The sequence below is a fragment of the Gossypium raimondii genome, chromosome 6 (assembly GCF_025698545.1).
Source record: "Gossypium raimondii isolate GPD5lz chromosome 6, ASM2569854v1, whole genome shotgun sequence".
Lineage (NCBI taxonomy): Eukaryota > Viridiplantae > Streptophyta > Magnoliopsida > Malvales > Malvaceae > Gossypium > Gossypium raimondii.
In genome coordinates this window covers 59,769,324-59,792,614 of record NC_068570.1, presented here as the reverse complement: position 1 = coordinate 59,792,614, position 23,291 = coordinate 59,769,324, and the positions used below count along the sequence as shown (strand labels likewise).

The 23,291-nt window shown below is 32.5% G+C and overlaps 1 protein-coding gene and 1 pseudogene across 1 annotated transcript; one reads left to right on the top strand and one right to left on the bottom strand.

The window, feature by feature from the left end:
* The first annotated feature begins 8,829 nt into the window (after nucleotides 1–8,829).
* On the top strand, nucleotides 8,830–12,857 carry LOC105774666 (linoleate 13S-lipoxygenase 3-1, chloroplastic-like; annotated as a pseudogene).
* Nucleotides 12,858–14,503: 1,646 nt separating this feature from the next.
* Nucleotides 14,504–19,101, bottom strand: LOC105771510 (linoleate 13S-lipoxygenase 3-1, chloroplastic). The gene is made up of 7 exons (XM_012592963.2): nucleotides 18,668–19,101; nucleotides 17,909–18,415; nucleotides 17,548–17,823; nucleotides 17,383–17,468; nucleotides 17,172–17,279; nucleotides 15,640–16,205; nucleotides 14,504–15,556 (listed from the first exon to the last, which is right to left on the bottom strand). Exons 1-7 carry the CDS (start codon nucleotides 19,026–19,028, stop codon nucleotides 14,800–14,802), a joined length of 2,661 nt encoding a protein of 886 aa, XP_012448417.1. The 5' UTR covers nucleotides 19,029–19,101; the 3' UTR covers nucleotides 14,504–14,799.
* Between the last annotated feature and the right edge of the window lie 4,190 nt (nucleotides 19,102–23,291).

Sequence of the window (23,291 nt, the reverse complement as noted above, 5' to 3'; positions counted from 1 at the left end):
TACGAGAAGATAAAATGTTCAATAAGAACATCGTCTTGGAAAGAATATAGGCATAATTACTTCTAATTTTATAAAAATATCATTTTAGTCTTCCATTTAATTTTTCACCTATTTGAACTCTTGAATTTACATTGTTTGTCAAATTATCCCAAAATGGATAGAAAAGTTAATGTTTGTTCACTTAACTAATGTGGCATTCACGTGGCAGTCCACGTGTATGCCGTGTTAGCAAATAATTAATTTTTAAAAAATAAAACTTATTAAAATTATAAAAATATTTTTAATTTTTTAAAAAATAATTAATGACTAATGTGGCATACACATGGACTGCCATGTGGATGCCATGTCAACAAAGTGAACAAGCATTGATTTTTCCATCTATTTTGGGGTGATTTGACAAACAATACAAATTCAATGGTTCAAAGAGGCGAAAAATTAAATGGAGGGTTAGCTTTTTTTTTTTTTTGTAAAGTTGGATGGCCAAATAAGTCATTATGCCAAAAATATATTATTAGATTATAAGTTAATTGCAACAAGCATCCCAAATTATGACTTTCATTTTAAATTGGCCCCCAAACTTCAAAATGTTTCTAATTACATCTCCAAACTATCAATGTTATATCAATCGGTCCTTCCATTATTGAAACATTAATTTAACCATTAAATGACACTAAAATCTTATATGACACAATTTAAAATGAAAATTTTAAAGAAAAGTAAAATGTTGCCCGTAACTTTTAAAATAAAAACTAAAAACAAAGTAAATTAAAAAAAAGAGGAGAAAGAGTGAAAGATTATTTATGTAAAAGCTTGATAACCTCAAAATCAAGATTTTTACATCCATTTTACAATATTTATTTTTCTTTAAATTTTTCATTTTAAATTATGTCACATAGATCGGCGTCTCATTTAATGGTTAAATTAATGATTTTAGCAACAAAATGACCTTATTAATATAACACCAATAGTTTGAAGATGTAATTAGAATATGTTTTAAAGTTTATGAACCAATTTAGAATGAGATTTATAGTTTAAGGATGTTTGGTGCAATTAACTCTTAGTTATTTGTAAAGACAATTAAATGAATGACATAATGACAAAATAAAAGCTTTTAACATTTACACCTTTAAACATTTCAATCCTTATTCTATTTTTCAAGGGCATTTTTGCCCTTTTAACAAGTTTAATTTCGAGCCAAATTGCTTGTTTTTTAATAGAAAAGATAACGATGCTGATGTAGTATGACGGTGTAGAAATTTTGAATTGAAGTATATAGAACGAGGCTGTGTTGGAGATACAAAATTTTAAAGAGTAATATTTGACATGAAATTAAAAAAAAGAGTCATAAAACCTTAAGCTCTGATAACAATTTCTCTCCACAAATATCATAACCTCATTGAATTAAGGAATTAGAAAGGGAAAATATAAGACTTTGAGAAGTAAAAAAGATATAATCAATCGATTTGAGAAAAAAAAACTTATTATCGATCAATTTTAGATGTAAAAATGAGTATATCTTTCAATTTCTGTTAAAGTTGTGCTGCAAAGATATAATCCAACAAATTGAGAAAAAAAAGTTATCACCGGTCAATTTGATAAACAAAAATGAGTGTATCTTTCAAAACACGTAAAAAAACGTGGCGTCGAGATATAATCCATTGATTTGATAAGAAACAAATATTTCTCTCAAAACACGTAAAAAAGCATGTTGTCATATCCATTGATTTGTGAAGTAAAGACAAGTGTATCTTGAACCCCATGTGTTGGCCTAATGACCAAGGTGTTCACCATCTGAGGTGTGACTTGAGTTCGAATCATGCTAGCGGCTTTGCTGTTAGGACTTTGCCCCCTTCTTGTAATTCACCCAAAAAACAAAAAGAAAAAGAAAGAAATGTATCTTTGAAATCATGTTAAAGATATGTTGGCAACATATAATTGATGGATTTAATAAAAAAGGATAAACTATACTAATAATCACTCAATTATAGTTTTTTTTCTTTTCTTTTTTGTCACCTAATTATGAAAAGTTACAAAATGATCACTTAGCTATTCAATTGTCTTTTGGATCTCTGGATGTTTCCATTTTCCATGTTGGCTAACTGATAACCAAAGAAAGATAAAATTAAATAGTTGAATGACCATTTTGTAACTTTTCATAGTTGGGTGACTAGGGGTGAAGCAAGAACAAACTTTTAGGGAGGTCGAATAAAATTTTAATTTTTTATAGTCTATATCTTTATAATTTTTAAAGGATTAAATCAAAATTTTATAATTTTAGGGGGGCCAAAGTGTAATTTTACCTTTACTAATTTAAAATTTTAAAATATTTTAAAAGGCCTAAATAACAATTTTCTATTTTAGGGAGGGGTCAGGGCCCCTGCTAGCCCCCCCTAGATTCGCCTCTGTGGGTGACAAAAAAAAACTCATAGTTAGGTTACCTCTATTAGAGTTTACACTAATAATTAAGTCTAGAATCATCTAGAAGCAATTAATCATTGTTATCCAAGGCCGTATGCTAATAATTAAGTCTAGGATCATATGGAAACAATCAATCATTGTTATGCAAGGACATAGTTAGAGTGCGTGAGCAATGACCTTAGCTCTCTTTAGTTAAGAGGTATAATATTCATTTTAGTCCCTTTTACTTATGAGATATTTAATTTAAACTTTTTTAAATAATTTTTAACTTTATCCTCCAAAATTTTTCAAAATTTTTGACCCCTAATGATAAATTTCTGGCTTTGCCATTGTTGTTATGATTATATATATAGATATATATGAGAAAAAAAAGAGTAAAAAGAGAGAGAAAACATGTGCTAGACAATACAAGTGATCTTTTGTTTGATTCGAGGGCATTTTCAGTAATATTTTTTTATGGATAAAATTTATTTATCCAAAAAATAGTATGAAAATAATTTTAAAATTATATATTTCTAATAATTTTGAATTGATAGATATGTCTTAAGTAAATATCTTATATTTAAAATAAAATAAAATAAAATATTTTAGAAGTAAAAACGAGTGTATCTTTTGAATCCTGATGTGTTGTCAAGATATATAATCCATCGATTTGAGAAAAAAACTTACCGTCGAACAAATTGATAAGCAAAAACGAGTGTATCTTTTAATTCACGTAGAAGATATGCTATCAAGATATAATCCATTTATTTGAGGGGGAAAAAACTTATCGTCAATTGATTTGAGAAGCAAAAACGAGTATTTTCTTTTCCAAAACACGTAAAACTATGTGTTGTCGAAATATAATTCATCAATTTGAGAAGTAAAAATGAGTGTATGATCATCTTAAAGATATGTTGTTAAGATATAATAGATGGATTTGAGAAAAAGAAATTTATAGTTGTTCAATTTGAGAGGTAAAAACATAGTGTACTTTGGGGGCTATTTGGGAAGCAAAAAGTCAACACTGAGACAAAGAAGAGAAATTATTTTTAAATTTCCTGTTCACTTCAATAATTGAAACAATAATTACATACTTCAATTATTGAAATATTGCTGATAATGTCAAAAATATTGGCATAATGATAAATTTAACCATTAAAGTTTATATTTTTGTCCATTTGGCCCTTCAAGAAAAAAAGTCAAATTTTATCGTTAATAGAAATGCTAACCGAAACATTAAATTTTTAGTGATGTTGGCGTGATAACTTGTGTAATAGTCCACGTGCACTCCATGCTAACATCAAGAGCGTAGCTAGGGGGCTGGCAGGGCCCTAGCCCGCTCTAAAATAGAAAATTTTCCATTTAGGTCCTTTAAAATTTTTAAAATTTTAAATTAGTAAAGATAAAATTACACATTGACCCCCTAAAATAATAAAACTTTGATTTAATCCTTTAAAAATTATAAAGATATAGGCTATTAAAATGATAAAATTACATTTTTACTATCGTAAAAATTACAATTTAATTCCTGGCTTCGCTCCTGGCTAACATAGCACTATTTATCTTATATGTCACATCAATAAATAATTTGAAATTTATAAAATAAAAATAAAATGTTTATAATTTTTTTTTAAAAAAATTGCATGAAATGCATGTGAATTGCTATGGTCTATGTAGGTTGCCATGTTTAAAAATTTAACAATTTAGTCCGTATTTCCATTAAAAAAAATCAATTCAACTCTTTTCCAAAAAGTGAATGGTCAAGTTTGATTCTTTTTAAAGGATCGAGAGCCACATTTAACTAAAAAATAAGAATAAAGATCAAATTGATAAAAAATATATTTAATATTATGCCTAAATTTTAAAATTTTTTATTTTCAGAATGGTACATCAAATAAATTTTTTTGTCATACACTTTTGAATTCACATTTACTGATGGATATGATAACCAAACTACCTGTCTTTCCAATAGAAGGCAAACATGGACCCAAAGGCTGAATTGGGTAGTGAATTATTTTTCACTGAGGCTCAATTGAGGTTTGATTGGAAAATTTTCAATTATAAAAGATTGTTCTGGATGGATGGATATAATTTACTTATCCCAAAAAATAGTGTTAAAAATAAAGGGTCGGTTGACTCTTAGCTTAATTGGCATGAATATTGTTGTTAATACAGGAGGATGTGGGTTTAAGTACGCTAAAGCGCATTATTCTTTTATTTAAAAGTTAGGGAAGGGTTGGTCGAGAGTTCGATCCTTGCCTTGGGTATGGAGCAGCTTTAAAAACTCGTGGCCAGCATCTACCCCCTTAATGGGCCTACAAAATGCGGATGATTAGTTATAGAGATCACTCTAGTAGACACTAGACCTGTCCATGGGCCGGGCGGCCCGACCCAACGGCCCGCCCGAAATATGGGAGGGTTCAGGTAAACATATAGGCCCGAAATATGGGTTTGGGCAAAAAAATGAGGCCCGTTTAAAAAATGGGCCGGGCTCGGGCTCAACTTTTTTGGCCCGAGCCCGGACTGGCCCGGCCCGAATATAATAAATATATATTTTTATTTTTATTTTTTAATTTTAAAATACTTTAAAAATATATTTTTTATTTTTAAAATATTTTTTTTGTGTTTATTAAAAATTGGGCCGGGCTTATTATTTTTTCCGGGTCAGGCCTGGGCAAAATTTTAGGCCCATGTTTCGGGCCGGGCCCCGGCCTAAGAGTTGGGCCGAAATTTTTTCCCGGCCCGGCCTATGGACAGGTCTAGTAGATACCTTAAGAAATAAAAAAAATTGGGGAAGGGTAATGAGTAGTTCTAGGCATTGTAACAAAAAAGAGTAGATATTATAAGAATCTATAATGAGATTAATATTAAAAAATATTAATATTTTAATGATCCACCATTGAATTTATCGATATAATTGTATTTACTATGCATGTAAATTTTCGAACCAATCTGATATCCCTTGTGCATTGATCTAAAATATTGTATTTATTGATATTTATTGAACACTTGTAAGTTTTTAACATAAAATAAATAGTTAAAAAAATTAGTTTACACCAAATTTGACATGCATGATCTATATGAATAAAATATAAAATTTGACATGCATGATCTATTTTCTTTTGTGAGAAAACATTCACTGTTCAATAAATATTAATATATACAATATTTTAGATAGATATGATAGATATATCAAATTAATTCAAAAATTTACATGCATGGCAAGTACAATTATATCAATAAATTCAACAGTTGAATCACTAAAATATTAATCGTACAAAAATATACAGAATGGTGTAAAACTACTTTAATTTCACATTGGTACAAGTAAATTCTCCCCGTATCAGGTTTTTTACAAAAATATTATAAAAAAATAAAAATTTACCAAAATATAATCCCTTTTTTTATTTACTAAAATATTATAATTTTTTTTATTTACCAAAATATACCAAAAAAACAGAAAAAAAATGACACAGCCTGATCAGGCCACTGCCATTGGCGGCATCAAAGGTGCCAATGCCATTGGCGGCACCAATGGTGCCAATGCCATTAGCGGCACCAATGTGCCAAAGGATTAAAATGTGACCACTTGTAGTTTCAAGGACTTGACATGAAATTTACCATTTTAAATTTTGAAAGTGAATTGCGGTTGTGCGCACTAAAAGTGAAATGTGGCTAATTGCCTTCTAAGCCCTCCTTATTTATTATTTACTTTTTATTCCTTTCAACTCACTTTTTTATTTAATAAACAAGCCCTCAACCTATTTTTGTAGTTAAATAAGCTCTTAATCTATGATTTTTACTCATAAAAGCCATTTATTTTATTATTAAAGTAAATATATTTTACCTAAAGTAAAGCTATTTAAAAAGTATAAATTAATTCGCATTTTATGTATTATTTTCGTAATTTGATGAGAATAGTTTATAATTATACTTTATTTTTTCTATTTGGGTTACATTTATAGGTGATTAGTTTTATTATTACTTTTAGTTTTTCAATAAGGCATGCCTGGTATTTCTATTAATTTAAAATATAGTTATGGTTTTTCAATAAGATGGTGTTCATGTTAACAACGATGAAGATCTTCTATGTCTTTGATCCAAATGTACAACTATTACTGGAAGCAACACCTACCTACTCTGATGATGTTATCGAAGAAAGAAACAAACAACAAGAAGATGAGTGTATTTGTCGTGGTTACATACTGAATTCTCTCAGAGGTCGTCTTTATGACCTCTACAGAAACATGACTACACCAAAGGAAATATGGATTGCACTTAAGCACTCGTACAAAAATAAGAAGAAAGGCACATAAAAGTTCTTAGCATTAAAATATTTTGAATTTACCATCATTGGCGCTAAATCTATTGCGGATCGAGTGCATGAGTTACAAATTCTAGTTTCAATATGTGCAATTTTATCCACATTGACACACTCTCGAAAATGGATATAAGAAGAAAATATTGCATTCTTCGAAATCATGTACTATACAAAGTTTTCTGACTCATTTATAAATTGCTCGTGATGCTTTTTTTCTTAGTTTAAAATTTTGTTCTGAGAGAAATTAATTTATTCAATTTTAAAATTACGAGAAACCGGAAAATCTTTTTCCCGTTATTTTTCACTGAATACAATCTCACCGTTTATCCAATATTTATAAAATATTTTTCTTTAAAAGGATATTTCTAAAAGCTTAGGCAGGGGTGGGAGGAAGAAGCCAGGCAGTCCATGTTCCATGTCTGTTTGTAAAAAACGTTTTATTTGTGGTTTTTCTGACGTGGATAATTTAATGGCCCAAATGTGTCACTCAGATTTGATTGGTATGGTTGCTAGTTGGTAAGACAAAAAATTAATTCAATTGGACCGCGTCGGCTATGGCAATTATTTTAAGTTTTTTTTTTTTTTTATAATTTATAAATTTTAAATTAGTAATGGTAAAATTGTACTTTTGTCTTTACTAAAAATATAAAAATTTGATTTAACCTTTTAAAAATTATAAAGATATAGGCTATTAAAATGATGAAATTACATTTTTACTAATTTCGTCCCCCCAAAAAAGAATTTTATGGCTTCGCTACTGTGCGTGAGCCTATAAAACGTATGTTCTTTCTACTAAAAAATTGGATAAGTTAGTCTTTGTATATTAAATTAAAGAGTAAAATGATTCATTCTGTTAAAAATTTCATATATTTTTATTGTTAAAAACAGGCGTGGCTGATAGAAAAATCAGACTGTGACGCGCGGTGAGCCATGTATACCTTATTTTGATGTATAAGGAACGATTTCTAATAGTAGAAATGGATTGAATTTTTTTAATGACTAATTTGTTCTTTAATCTAAAGTACAAGGATTAATTTATCTATTTTCAAGAGAATAAACAAAATGCAATACAACCCTAAAAAAAAAAGGTAAACTACGAAAATAGTCATGTTTATTTGCTTGAGTTACATATCTTAAACACTTATATTTGAAATGTTACGTTTTAGTTACTTAGTGATGTGACATATTAAATCATCATTTTAAACGAAAATTTTAGATTAAATTATACAATTGGTCCCTATATATTTTTTCGTTTTGAGCAATTTAATTTTTTATTTATGTTTTTTAACTTCTTTTGTTTTTCTTTATTTTTCATTCTCTTTGCTTCTCCTCTATTTTCCTCCACTCTCCATTTCTTTTAACATAATTTTTCTATTTTTCCATTTGTTAAAACTAGTCCTTATACTTTTATTTTTTGAATAATTTATTTTTCCTTTTTATTTCTTTATTTGTTAAAGCCAAATATAAACTATTTTTAATAAATGGAAAACATAGAAAAACTACATTAAAAGAAATAGAGAAGGGAGGAAAATAGAGAGAGAAGCATATGAGAATGGAAAAAAAAAGTTAAAAGAACATAAAAGAAAAGAATTAAATTGCTCAAAACGAAAAAATATAGGGGCAATTGTATAATTTAACCTTAAATTTTAGTTTGAAATAATGATTTAACGTACCACATCATTTTAGCGTTACATTGTTAATGGCAACAACTTAGTGACTAAAATCTTACAACACGATAACGCAAGTGACTAAAACGTAACGTTTCAAACATAAGTAACTAAAATGTAACTCGAGGCAAATAAAAATGACTATTTTCGTAATTTACCAAAAAAAATGTTCACATATACAAAAAAAAAAAGTAGTAAACCATAAATATCATTTCATCACATGGTTTAGAAAAATAGAATGTTTTAGAAAATAGATTACATCAATTTTTTTTAGAAAAATCAACGACAAATTGGCCTTACACATGAAAATACACTAATTGCAAAAAATATTAAATTAAAATAGAGGGACTAAACCCACAAAAAATGCATAGCCTAAGGACTTCATATAGAATTTTACCTTCAAAATATCAGTTCCCTTCGACTATAAATAGGATTGAACATTTTAAGTTCCGTTCGAAGTCGCAGACAACGAGAAACCATTTCTTCTTAAACTGAAAATATTCTTTAGCTTTTGAACTTGAATTGCTTTATCATCAATGGCGGGAACTAAGATTGAAATTTCGGGTCCCAAATCTTTGTTTTCTAATGAATTTCTTTGCAATTCAACCTCGTTGTTGAATTCAAGGAAGACAAGAACAGTGGAAGTGAGGAAGCCGGTGGCCGCGACAGCGGCTTTAACGGCGGTTCAAATTGTGGCGAAGCTCATTGAGCTTGATTCCGTCAAGGTTATCCCCGAAACTCCGGTGCAATTCACCGTCTCCGGTCAGGTTACGGTGGAATACGATGCGATGGAACAAATGAAGGAGTTGATGTTTAATTGGTGGGATTCTTCTAAAACCACCATTGATGCTCAGAGAGGAGTGTTTCTACAGCTTGTTAGCTCTGATATTGACCCAAGTAAGCATTCTATTCATGAAATGCCATTGGTCATGGCGATTAATGATTGTGACTTTTTTGGTTACAACCTAAGTCCCTGTACGTTTCTAAAATTTATAATTTAGTCCCTAAATTTTTATTTTTAAGAATTTAGTCCCTCTACCTATAGAATTGAATTTAACAGAAACAAATATAGGGACTAAATTACAAGTTTTTGAATATTACAATTTAACTTTTTCCATAATTTATAATATTTTGTACGTTAAAAGCAAAATTGCTAATATGTCTTGAAATAAATGAAGGGACGGGGAAGGCGAAGGTCAGCAAAGAAGCCATATTAGATTGGTCCAGAGATCTGCCCATAAACGCCGATAAATTCGTCACTCACGAGGTTCAGTTCCTCGTCGACGGGAACTTTGGGGTCCCCGGAGCTATCCTCGTCACCAACAAGAACTCAAAGGAGTTGTATTTGAAAAGCATCACCCTTGAAGGCTTCCTTCATTTCGACTGCCAATCTTGGGTTCAACCGGAGAAGCTTCACCCGGAGAAAAGAATCTTCTTCACCAATAAAGCATATTTGCCAAATGAAACGCCAATGGGACTGAGAGAGTTGAGAGAGAAAGAACTAAGGGAATTGAGAGGGAATGGAGAGGGTGTTAGGGTTTTATCTGATAGAATCTATGATTATGATGTTTATAATGATTTGGGAAATCCAGATAAAGGACTTGAATTTGCAAGGCCGGTTTTGGGTGGTCAACGTCGACCTTATCCAAGACGATGCCGTACCGGTCGTCCTTCCACAAAATCAGGTAAAGCTATATTTAAAGATGCTCTTCATTATTGTACGAACGTTGGACGCTAATTAACTTTGATGGAAACGACGCAGATCCCAAGTCTGAGTCTCCGGTAAACGAAACGACACCGATGTACGTACCGAGAGACGAAGCATTCGGTGGAGAGAAAAAACGATCAGTGGATGCCGGAAGCTGGAAAGGGATGATGAATAATCTTTTCCCTTTCTTTAAACATTCAACTGAAAGTGACTCAGTCAATTCCTTTGCCGATATCAATAATCTCTACAAAGAATCTCGAAACCATTCGAATTTCCCAGTTGAATCCACGGCCGATGCTTTCAAATTCGACCCTCCAAATATCGTCTCCAGTAAGTTCTTTTCCTTTAAATTCAGAAATATATAAATATATATTGAAATGAAAATTAATGTAATTTACGAGAAAAAACATTGCAGGGGATGCTTCGTGTTGTTTACGAGACGATGAATTTGGTCGATTCACACTCGCTGGCATGAATCCCATAAGCATTGAAAGGCTCAAGGTATTTACATATACATATATATATATACACTGAAAACTTTGGGAAATTCTACTCAGTGAGTTAATTTGGGGTTGTTTTGGTGCATGTATATGATCAGGTATTTCCACCTGTAAGCAAATTGGATCCCTCCATTTATGGTCCAACTCAGTCAGCTTTGAGAGAAGAACATCTTATCTCTCATCTTGATGGCATGTCCGTACAAACGGTAAGAGAAAAAGCTACGACATTGTGTCTTGTTTGATTTTGCGAGTTGGCCTACGTTGATAGCAACTTTACTATCACTACGTACGAAATATCATATAGGTCATTGTGATAGTAGTTAATTTACAGTTTATCTTTTTTCTCAAAAAATTAATAAATTAGTTTCTATGCATTATATTAAAAGAGTAAATTTATATTTTCTATTAAAATTTTTATTTATTTCTATGATTAAAAATTAAACGTGACTGAAGAAAAACCAAATAGATACATTTGTTCTGCCATGTACATGAATCAATTTTTAACATGTATTTGTGACGAAACCATCATGACAACATTAACATGTCCTTATCAATTCAACATCGTTGTACCTTGCTTGTTACGGCACTTGGATTTCAAATTTAAAAATAATTATAGCAGTTCTATATATAAAAATATGCTTTTACATTTTATTAATTTATGAGTATGTTTTTTTTTTTCTTTTTTCAGGCAATTGAAAGGAAAAAGCTGTTTACATTGGATTATCATGATGCTTTCCTTCCATTTCTCAACAGTATAAATGCTCACCCCGATCGAAAAGCTTATGCAACTCGAACGATTTTCTTGTTGACTCAAATGGGAACTTTGAAGCCAATAGCGATTGAACTTAGCCTACCGTCTACCAACCCTTTTAAGCCTTCGAAACAAGTGGTTACGCCTCCCGTTGATGCCACTACGTGCTGGCAATGGCAATTAGCTAAGGCCCATGTTTGCTCCAATGATTCTGGAGCTCATGAATTGATTCAACACTGGTTGCGAACTCATGCATGCATGGAACCATTTATCATAGCTGCACGCCGACATTTAAGTGCAATGCATCCGGTTCTCAAGCTTCTTCATCCTCACATGCGATATACAATGGATATAAATGCTAGGGCTCGTGAGCTCCTCGTTAGCGCCGGTGGAATAATTGAGTCCCTCTTTTCAACTAAAGAGTGTTCCATGGAGATTACTTCTTTTGCTTACAAAAACTGGCGCTTCGACATGGAATCCCTTCCTGCAGATCTTATTCGAAGGTGCATACATATAGGGATTACTTTGCTATTATTATATATAAGATAAATATGAATGAGAGCTGAATTTTGCTTTTGTAATACAGAGGGGTTGCAGAACTGGACCCAACTGAGCCGCATGGCATAAAATTGCTTATAGAAGACTACCCATATGCCAACGATGGGTTACTTATATAGTCAGCCATTGAGAGACTGGTTAAGGACTACGTCAACTATTACTATCCTGATTCAAATAGTATCCGATCTGACCCGGAACTCAACACTTGGTATTATGAGTCCATTAACGTAGGCCACGCCGATCTCCGCCATGAAAGCTGGTGGCCCAACCTCTCAACACCGAAGGATCTCGTCTCGATTCTAACAACTCTCATCTGGATTTCATCGGCAAAACATGCCGCTCTAAACTTCGGACAGTACCATTATGGCGGATATGTCCCCGTACGCCCCTCATACATGCGGCGGCTGATCCCGAACGAGGATGACCCAGAGTACCAAAGTTTCATTTCTGATCCCGAAGGGTATTTCTTGTCATCGTTGCCGAGTTTACGAGAGATGGCATTCTTGATGTCAATACTCGAAATTTTATCCACACATTCAGAAGATGAAGAGTATTTAGGGGATCGGAAGGAGCTTTCAACGTGGAGAGGGTCCCCAGAGATCATTGAAGCATTTTACAGGTTTTCGATGGAGATGAAGGCTATTGAGAAGGAGATTGAGAAGAGAAATAGCGAGACAAAGCTTAGAAATCGATGTGGGGTTGGGGTTTCACCTTATCAACTACTGGTGCCAGCTTCGGAACCTGGAGTTTCTTGCAGGGGAGTGCCTAACAGCATTTCCATTTGAAAATTGTGAAATTCTAAACCTTCAATTTTTTATTTGGAGCCAACCAATACAACAGCTAAGGTTGAAATATAGCTTAGTATTCCAGTTTTGTGCTTATCTATAAATGTAAAAAATGAAATTGTATATCATATAATTATTTAATAATGGTTTTTAAAAATTTATGCTAAGTGGGAATCCAATAAAATATATTCTACCTGCGGTTAGTGTAAAAACAGCGATGACAGTGAGATTAGATACTGTAGCGATACTGTAACGTGAGACAAAAAGTAAACTAAACGCACCGCACCGCACCGCACCCAGCCGCCCATCCAAACCCACCATTAATTGCAAGTTGAGAGATTATTAGGCCCGTTGAGAAACACCGATGACCGTTGTCAACCCATGACACGCTGTTGATGAATACAAGAGAAACAAAGTAGAAGAGCAAATGTGACAGCTAGAGCATGAAAAAGAGAAAAGAATAATAACTTCCATTAAATGAAAAACAAGTATATTTTAAATTACATTCACGGTTTGAATAACCAATTAACAATTTTTAGTTAGATTACAAGCTAAATCACTAATTAACCAGTAATTATCAGCTAACCTTTCAACACTCCCTCTCAAGTTGGAGGGTGATAAAAATCCTTAACCCCCAACTTGGATATCAAATGCCCATGTTGTTGGACTCCAAGCGCTTTTGTCATCACATGTTGCATCTGAATCAACCTATCTCGTATTTTTTCTCTTACAAAATGGCAATCGATTTCAATATGTGTTTAGTCCGTTGATGGAACACAAGATTTGCTACAATCTAAAGTGCTTCTTGGCTGTCAAAAAATAACAAGGCTAAATCGAACTTATCAAAACACATTTCTTTTAACAGGCCATTCAACCATACTATTTCAGCAACTGTCGACGCCATACTCCTATACTTAGCTTCAACTAACGAATGTGAGACTGTACTTTACTTTTTTTACTTCCAAGAAACAACACAAAACCCAACGATATTTGTTCTTCTAGACATAGGACATGCAGCCCAATTAGAATCACAGTAGGCAACAAGCCGCGTTTTATTTATCGCAGCCAACAAAATCCATTGCCTCGGATTCTTCTTTATGCACCGAACAACCCGAAGTGCTGCTTCAAAGTGGGATTTCTTGAGCTTTTGCATAAATTGACTCAAGTGTTGAACCGCATATGATAGATTTGACCGTGTATTTGTTAAGTTCAGCAATTGTTTACGCCATATGCCATACTCCTATACACCTAAAGATTTATATCTCTCTTCTCTAAGTTTTCTCCCTGAACACTTAGGTTATAAACCAAGCAATACACTTGTTTACAAGCTCAATGCACTCACAGTTACAAATTCCTCAGTGAATAGATAAGTGCTAACAACTCTCAATACATAATAGCCTATAAAGCCCATGATAATATGAAGATATTAGAGATCAGTATTCTACTTAGTCTCAATTTAATTTTCAAGATATATTGTTTCAAATGGATTAATGTTCAAGATTAACTATCACACATCTAATATATCAACAAGAATTACAGTCCAATAATTGTGCTAAAATAGATTATATTATGTGGCATTGTGTAGTGCCAAGAATAGTGGGCACTGCTTAACTACAACAACAAAAACAAAACCCGAGGGATGAGAATGAAAATGAAGAAAAAGAAAAAGAAAATATTAAATTAAAATTTATTCTATGCACTACAAAATGTATGATTAAAGAAATTTTTTTTAAAGGAGCAAATAGTTGAATAAAAACAGTGACAAAACCATAGTTTAAAAATCATTTTGACCCTAAAAAAATGTATAGGTATATAAGTGGGAAATACGATTTAATTTTGAGACGCTTTTTCATTTAAGCCTTAAATATGATACAATTATAGTAAAGAAAACACTTTACATGTAAAATAGAATGATAAAAAGTTCGACATCTTTTAAATAAAGTCTCGAAATTGGATATCATAAATAAAGAAAATAACTCTAAAAAACTTTGCACCAACCCGACTTCACTCCAAATTTAATCAGAGTTATATTAAAGCTTCAGGCTTTGCTGGTTGGCCCCTAGAAATTGCTAATTTGTATTTCTCTACAAAGAAGTCCCAAGATCCAGATCATATCGAAATGCTGTTAGGCACTCCTCTACAAGAAACTCCAGGTCCCGAAAATGGCACCAGTAGTTGATAAGGCGAAACCCCAGCCCCGCATCTATTTCTAAGCTTTGGATCACTATTTCGCCTATCAATCTCCTTCTCAATAGCCTTCATCTCCATTGAGAACCTGTAAAAAGCTTCAATAATCTCTGGGTTCCCTCTCCATGTTGAAAGCTCTTTTCGATCACCTAAATACTCTTCGTCATCTGAATGTGTGGATAACATATCGAGCACTGACAATAAAGACGTCATCTCTTTTAAGCTCGGCAACGATGACAAGAAATACCCTTCTGGATCCGAAACAAAATTTGAATACTCCGGGTCGTCCTCGTTTGGGATCAGACGCCGCATGTAGGGTGGGCGTACGGGGACGTAGCCGCCGTAATGGTACTGTCCGAAGTTGAGAGCAGCGTGTTTTGCTGAAGAAATCCAAATGAGGGTGGCTAAGACCGAGACGAGATCGTCCGGTGTTGAGAGCTTTGGCCACCAGGTCTCATGGCGAAGATCAGCGTGGCCTACGTTGATGGACTCATAATACCAAGTGTTGAGTTCCGAGTCAGATCGGATACTATTCGAATCCGGGTAATAATGGTTCACGTAGTCCTTAACCAGTCTCTCAATGGCTGACCATATAAGTAACCCATCGTTAGCATATGGGTAGTCTTCTATAAGTAATTTTATGCCATGCGGCTCAGTTGGGTCCTGTTCTGCAATCCCTCTGCATTACAAAAGTAAAATTCAGCTCTCATTCATATTTATCTTATATATAATAATTGCAAATTAATCCCTATATGTATATACCTTCGAATAAGATCTGCAGGAAGGGATTCCATATCGAAACGCCAGTTTTTATAAGCAAGAGAAGTAATCTCCATGGAACATTCTTTAGTGGAAAAGAAGGACTCGATTATTCCATCAGCATTAATGAGAAGTTCACGAGCTCTGGCATTTATGTCCATTGTGTATCGCATGTGAGGATGAAGAAGCTTGTGGATCGGATGCATTACACTTAAATGTCGTCTTGCTGCTATGATAAATGGTTCCATGCATGCATGAGTTCGCAACCAATGTTGAATCAATTCATGAGCTCCGGAATCATTGGAGCAAACATGGGCTTTAGCTAATTGCCATTGCCAGTTAGAAGTGGCATCCACCGGAGGTGTAATCACTTGTTTTGAAGGCTTAAAAGGGTTCATCGATGGTAAGCTGAGTTCAATAGCTATTGGCTTTAAAGTGCCAAACTGAGTCAACAAGAAAATAGTCCGAGTTGCATAAGCTTTTCGATTGGGATGAGCATTTATACTGCTGAGAAACGGAAGGAACACATCGTGGTAATCCAATGTAAACAATTTTTTCTTTTCAATTGCCTGCAAAAAAACAAAAACAAAAAAACAAAAATCAAAACAAAATAAACATATAAAATCCATAATAATAGAATGTAAAATTGAAGTGTCTTCACAAACAAGGTAGAATAACGTTCGAATTGATAGGAATGGGAGAAGTGATTGTATGAAATTGTGATCCCAGGTCATTATTATCCATTTTCAATAGGAGAATGACAAATCAAATTTTTCTTTCTAATTTTTAGCATTATTAGGAGGAAAAATCTGATTTGTCATTCTCTTATTAGAAAGAGATAAACATGATGTGAAATCACAGTTTCATACAATCCTTTCTCTGGTTCCATGAAAAATACACGAGAAAGCTAAATAAAAATATACATTAAGTCACTTCAATATATATATATATACATACATTAAGTGGTTAAATATTGATAATTTAATTATAAAATCATTTAAATATTAATATATATTTTCAAATATGAATATAATAAATTGAAAATAAAAATAAATACATTTTATTGTTTTAATTAACCAAAATTCATTTTAAGATAAATGATAAAATGTCAGGGAAAAGTATTATGGAGACTTTGTATTAAGAGTTAAATTGTATTTTGTCCTTTCTATTCAAAAATAGCAAATTAGTCATTGTAAGTTAGATTAAAGAATAAATTAATCCCTCTATTATAAATTCTATCCATTTCTATTGTTAAAAGTCGGTTTATATGCGTCAGCATGAGATACACATGACACATCAAATGTAATTGATTGATTTTTCTGTCAACCACATTAATTTTTAAGTATAGAAATAAACATAAAAGACTATTTATTTTTTTATATATTGTATAGGGATTAATTTATTTTTTTATAGGAAAAAAAAGTAAAATGCAATTTAACCAAACGTTACGTACGTAGTGATAGTAAAGTTGCTATCAACGTAGGCCAACTCGCAAAATCAAACAAGACAGTCAATGCCGTAGCTTTTTTTCTTACCTGTTGCACGGACATGCCATCAAGATGAGAGATAAGATGTTCTTCTCTCAAAGCTGACTGAGTTGGACCATAAATGGAGGGATCCAATTTGCTTACAGGTGGAAATACCTGATCATATATATACACCAAAACAACCCCAAATTAACTCACTGAGTTGAATTTCCCAAAGTTTCCAGTGTATATATATATCTATGTATGTATATGTAAGTACCTTGAGCCTTTCAATGCTTATGGGATTCATGCCGGCGAGTGTGAATCGACCAAATTCATCGTCTCGTAAACAACACGAAGCCTCCCCTGCAAAATTTTTTTCTCATAAATTACATTGTTTTTCATTTCAATATATTTTTCTGAATTTAAAGGACAAGGAACTTACTGGAGACGATATTAGGAGGGTCGAATTTGAAAGCGTCGGCCGTGGATTCAACTGGGAAATTCGAACGGTTCCGAGATTCTTTGTAGAGATTATTGATATCGGCAAAGGAATTGATTGGGTCACCCTCAATTGAATGTTTAAAGAAAGGAAAAAGATTCTTCATCATCCCTTTCCGACTTCCGGCATCCACTGTTCGTCTTTTCCCGTCGCTGAATGCTTCGTCTCTCGGTACGTACATCGGCATCATTTCGTTCGCCGGAGACTCAGACTTGGGATCTGTGCCGTTTCCATCGATATATTAATTGCCTACGTTCACATAATATTCATACATACAGTAATAACTAAACAAATTTAAGCTCACCTAAGTTAGTGGAAGGACGGCCAGTACGGCATCGTCTTGGATAAGGTCGACGTTGACCACCCAAATCCGGCCTTGCAAATTCAAGGCCTTTATCAGGGTTACCCAAATCATTATAAACATCGTAATCATAAATTCTATCAGATAAAACCCTAACACCCTCTCCATTCCCTCTCATTTCCCTTAATTCTTTCTCTCTCAACTCTCTCAGTCCCATTGGCGTTTCATTTGGCAAATATGCTTTATTGGTGAAGAAGATTCTTTTCTCTGGGTGAAGCTTCTCCGGTTGAACCCAAGATTGGCAGTCGAAATGAAGGAAGCCTTCGAGGGTGATGCTTTTCAAATACAACTCCTTTGAGTTCTTGTTGGTGACGAGGATAGCTCCGGGGACCCCAAAGTTCCCGTCGACGAGGAACTGAACCTCGTGAGTGGCGAATTTGTCGGCGTTTATGGGCAGATCTCTGGACCAATCTAATATGGCTTCTTTGCTTACCTTCGCCTTCCCCGTCCCTTCATTTATTTCAAAACATATTAGCAATTTTGCTTTCAACGTACAAAATATTATAAATTATGCAAAAAGTCCCTATTCTTTGATTTTCAGGCATTTAGTCCCTCTACTTGTGTTTGTTAAATTCAATTCCATAGGTAGAGGGACTAAATTCTAAATTTTAAAAACGTACAGGGTCTTATGATAGGTTTTAACCAAAAAAGTCACAATCATTCATCGCCACGACCAATGGCATTCATGAATAGAATGCTTACTTGGGTCAATATCAGAGCTAACAAGCTGTAAAAACACTCCTCTCTGAGCATCGACGGCGGTTTTAGAAGAATCCCACCAATTAAACATCAACTCCTTCATTTGTTCCATCGCATCGTATTCCACCTTTACCTGACCCGACACCGCGAATTGCACTGGAGTTTCGGGGATAACCTTCATGGAATCAAGCTCGATGAGCTTCGCCTCCATTTGAACTGCCGTAAAAGCCGCTGTCGCTGCCACCGGCATCCTCACTTTCACTGTTCTTCTCTTCCTTGAAATCAACAACGAGGTTGAATTGCAAAGAAATTCATTAGAAAACAATGATTTGGGACCCGAAGTTTCGATCTTAGTTGCCGCCATTGATGATAAAAGCAAATCAAATTCAAAGCTTAAAAATGATAATTAATAGTTGCTTTGTGACTATGAATTGGAACTTCAAAAAAATATTATCCAATTTATAAGCAAACAGGAAACTGAAATACTTGAATGTGAATCACATGTTTTTGTTTACGCGGTATTTATTATGGGGTAAATTACATTAGTAGTCATCCAACTATTAATAAATTATTTGTTAGTCATTTAATTATTTAACTTTGTCTTTTTGTCATCAGTAGGCTAAGGAGCTTTTAAAATTGATATAATAGCAACTTTAACCCTCAATGTTTATTCATTGTGTCAATTTAATCTTGATTCTAAAAAATATAACTTTCAACATTTACATTTTATGCAATTTGGTCTCTTTTTTTTTTGCAGGTTTGCTGCTTTTTTTCACATAAAAAGCTGAAAAATAAATTTGATTGAAAATATACAAAAATGAAAAATCCAAAAATTCAATATAATATTTTTTTATCTTTTTCATTCTTTAAAAATTAATCCTTGATGTCACAATAAAATTGAATAATTAGGTGATCATTTTGTAACTTTTCATAGTTGAATGACAAAAAATATTAATAATTAGATAACTACTAGTGTAATTTACCCTTTATTTTATATTAATATTTATATGTTTTTATGAATAATAAAGTTACAAAGAGATATGTTTTACCGTATAAAAATATATGTGAAATAGGTTATGTTTTTAGTTTGATACTTATGATGTAATAATTCTAGATTTAGTCTTTTAACGTTTATATTTTTATCAAATTAGTCCTTATTCCTTTTTTAGCTAAATTTGACTATTAACCTTTTAAAAAAAATCAATCAAATCACTTTTCGTTAACAAAATGCTGACTAAAAACATTAATTTTTTAACGATGTAAGTGTAGCAACCCGTATGATAGTCCACGTGCATTTTCATGTTGACATGACTCTATTTGTCTTATACGCCATGTCAATAAATAATTTAAAAAATTATAAAAAATTTAAAAATATAAAAAGTTCATCAAAATTCAAAAAAAAAAAAGAGTATGAAGCACATGTAGATTGACATACGAGCTACCATGTTTAAAAATTTAACATTTTAGTCGGTATTTTCATTCAAAAAACAATAATTCAACTCTTTTCAAAAGATTGAAAGTTCAATTCGTTTTTTATTTTAAAAGGTTGAGGGCAGAGGCGAATTCAGGGGGGCTGGCAGGGGCCCCGACCCCCCCTAAAATGGAAATTTGTTGTTTTGGCCCTTTAGAAAATTTTAAAATTTTAAATTAGTAAAGGTAAAATTACACTTTGCCCCCCTAAAATTATGAAAATTTAATTTAATCCTTTAAAAATTATAAAGATATAGACTATTAAAAATTAAAATTTCATTTTGGCCCCTCCTAAAAAAATTTTCTGGCTTCACCCTTAGTTGAGGGCCAAATTCAACTAAAAGAAACCAAATTGATAAAAAAATATAAACATTAGGGGTTGAATATGATATTATATCATTTATACATGTTATATTTGTTTAAATTCGATAAATAATTTTCAACCAATAAATCTATCGCCATAATTAACCATAATTAAAACGTTTTAAAGATGGAAAGGGAACCACATAACTTTTGAAGCAAAAAACTAGGAAATACTAGGAGTATAGATGCCTTGCCGTACAGCTAAGGTTAGGTGAATGTCCAGTAGTAGTTGCAAGGTATTTAAATTTGATTCAATAATTATCGAGATAAAATTCGAGTTATTGATGGAGTCAAATTCATGCATCGTAATACTCAATTTGAACAGTTAATAAATCTAATCGAGTTTTTTTTATTTTAATATATTTTATATTATGAAATTATCTTTTTACCCTTATTATATATAAAGAACTTAAGTACGAACTGTTAAAACCATAAAAACTCTGATCTAATACTTAGAATCGTAGCTTAGGATTTGTCATTTCAGATCATCAAGAACAAAAATTAGATGAGGAAGCATACCTGGATCCATCGGTATCTTGAGAACTTCAAGTTTTGTAATTTTGATCTTTCAAATTAACACACAAGCATTTCAGAGAATGTGACTCTTTTTTAAAGATGAGATCATGTAGAAAAGTTATCTATGTGTAATTTGAGCATAACCTGCATTTCTAATCAATCCATCATTAATTACAAATTAAGTATCAGAGTATTTACACATATTTAACTCATATTTTATTTAATGAAATTAAACCCTATTAACTGTATCAGGTTGAGTCGGATATAGATGGCATGCCATAGGATTGGAAGAATTCAGGGATTTCTTCGACTTCGAGTCGATGTGACACTGGGTGTCAATCTATTACTTCGGATTAATTCAATGAGGCATTGGGTGCCAATTTACTTCAGTTTAGCCGATGAGATACTGGGTGTCAAATTATTACTTCGAATTATCCGATGAGGCACTGGGTGCGAAACTGGTGTGTTTGGTTGGATCCGTGTATCTGTCCGAGTTCGAGTAGTGTTAATAGGGTAAATGAATAGTAAAGTTTTATGATTGATATTGAAATGGCATGGTATGAGAAATGAAATGTGAAAAGCTATGTAAATAGCAAGTATGTGAATGAGATATATTTGTGAAACAAATAAAATATGATATGATTGTTGTAATAATTAAATATTATTATGAGTTTATATTTCAATTGTATATTTGTAATTTCTTATCTTTAAATTTTCGGATTATAGAAATACCACTGAGTTTATACTCAGCGTACGATTTTATTTTCGGTGCGCATGTTAGGTACTTAAGTTTGGTCGCTGATTCAACATCCAACAACGATCCCGATCTCAAACGTGGTGATGTTTTTCCTTTTGTGTCGGCATGTACCTAGGGTGTCTAAATAAATCATTTTGTGGATTGATTGTAAATAAGATTATAAGTTAATATTGGTTGGTTACATACATATAAATATGTGTTTATGTTTGAGGTCATATTATGACATGTTTAAGTTAATGTTTAAATGAAAATGAAATAGGCAAAATAGATTGAATTTGACATGTTCATAAATTGGATTTGAATAATGTTTTATTGATTGTTTTGATGCTATAATTGTGGGACATATGAAGGTACATTGGTTAAACACCTAGGATAATTGTTTTGACATGTTTTGGATGTGTTCAATTGTGTTTTAACTGGTTAAATGATTGGTTTTTGAGTTGCTTATTGTCCAAGCTTGCAGGGAATGGTAAACTTGTTGTTTAAGGTACATTTTGAGTCCACACGGCTAGACGCACAGACGTGTGACTGGACCATGTGAGACACACGGCTAGCACACGGGCGTGCGAGGCCATTTCGAAAGGGTACACAATCTGGCACACGGGAGTGTGGCTCGGCCGTGTGACCCAAGTCAGAGAGTTACACGGGTATAGACACGGGTTGGGACACAACCATGTGTCCCTATTTCAAATGCTCACACGACCGTGTGAACCCTGCAGCTTTACATGGTATAAATGAAAGTGGAGAAAGAGGGGGAGGATGTTCTGGTAAAAAAGCAGATCAAATGTACTGCCTAGGCAGTCGTCCCCCTCTGAAGAGGGTCTTTAGAAATTTATATAAGGAAGGGTTTTTCGGATCGAATTTCAGGTCACCGGAGCACATCAGACTTCAATTCAGATTATAATATATTTTATTATAATTCTATATCAAAAGGAGTAACTTTTGATAGTCTTTGAAAAAAATAGAATGACCAAATTTAGATTTAGGTTGTTTTGGTTAATTAATAAAATTGAACACATTTTGTTTGAATTATTTTATAAGAGATAGAAGCTAGAAGTTGTTAGCATATCAAACCTACCTTTGAACATGGATCTTTTACCAATTTACTTAGTTGGGTCTAGAGATGTTTATGAGTCGGGTCGGGCCTAAGTATGATATTAACATATTTTATGCTTGTCTAAATTCGACTCGGCCTAAAATATGGGCTTAAAATTTTGTCCAAACCTACCCATATTAGACTCGCCCATATTATTTTTAATTATTTTTTAAAAAAAATATTTATATTATATTATTTTGATATTTAATAATTTTATACATTTTTTATTTATTGAAATTTTTTATATAGTCATCTTAACATTATTTTAATGTTTATATTACAGTAATATTATATATTTAGTATAGATTTATTTTTTTAATGTGTTCTAAATTACATAATATATAAAAATAACATAATATAAAATATTATAAACTTAAAAATGGGTCAGGCCGAGCTCAGGCATTGAATGTTCAAGCTTGAGCCCA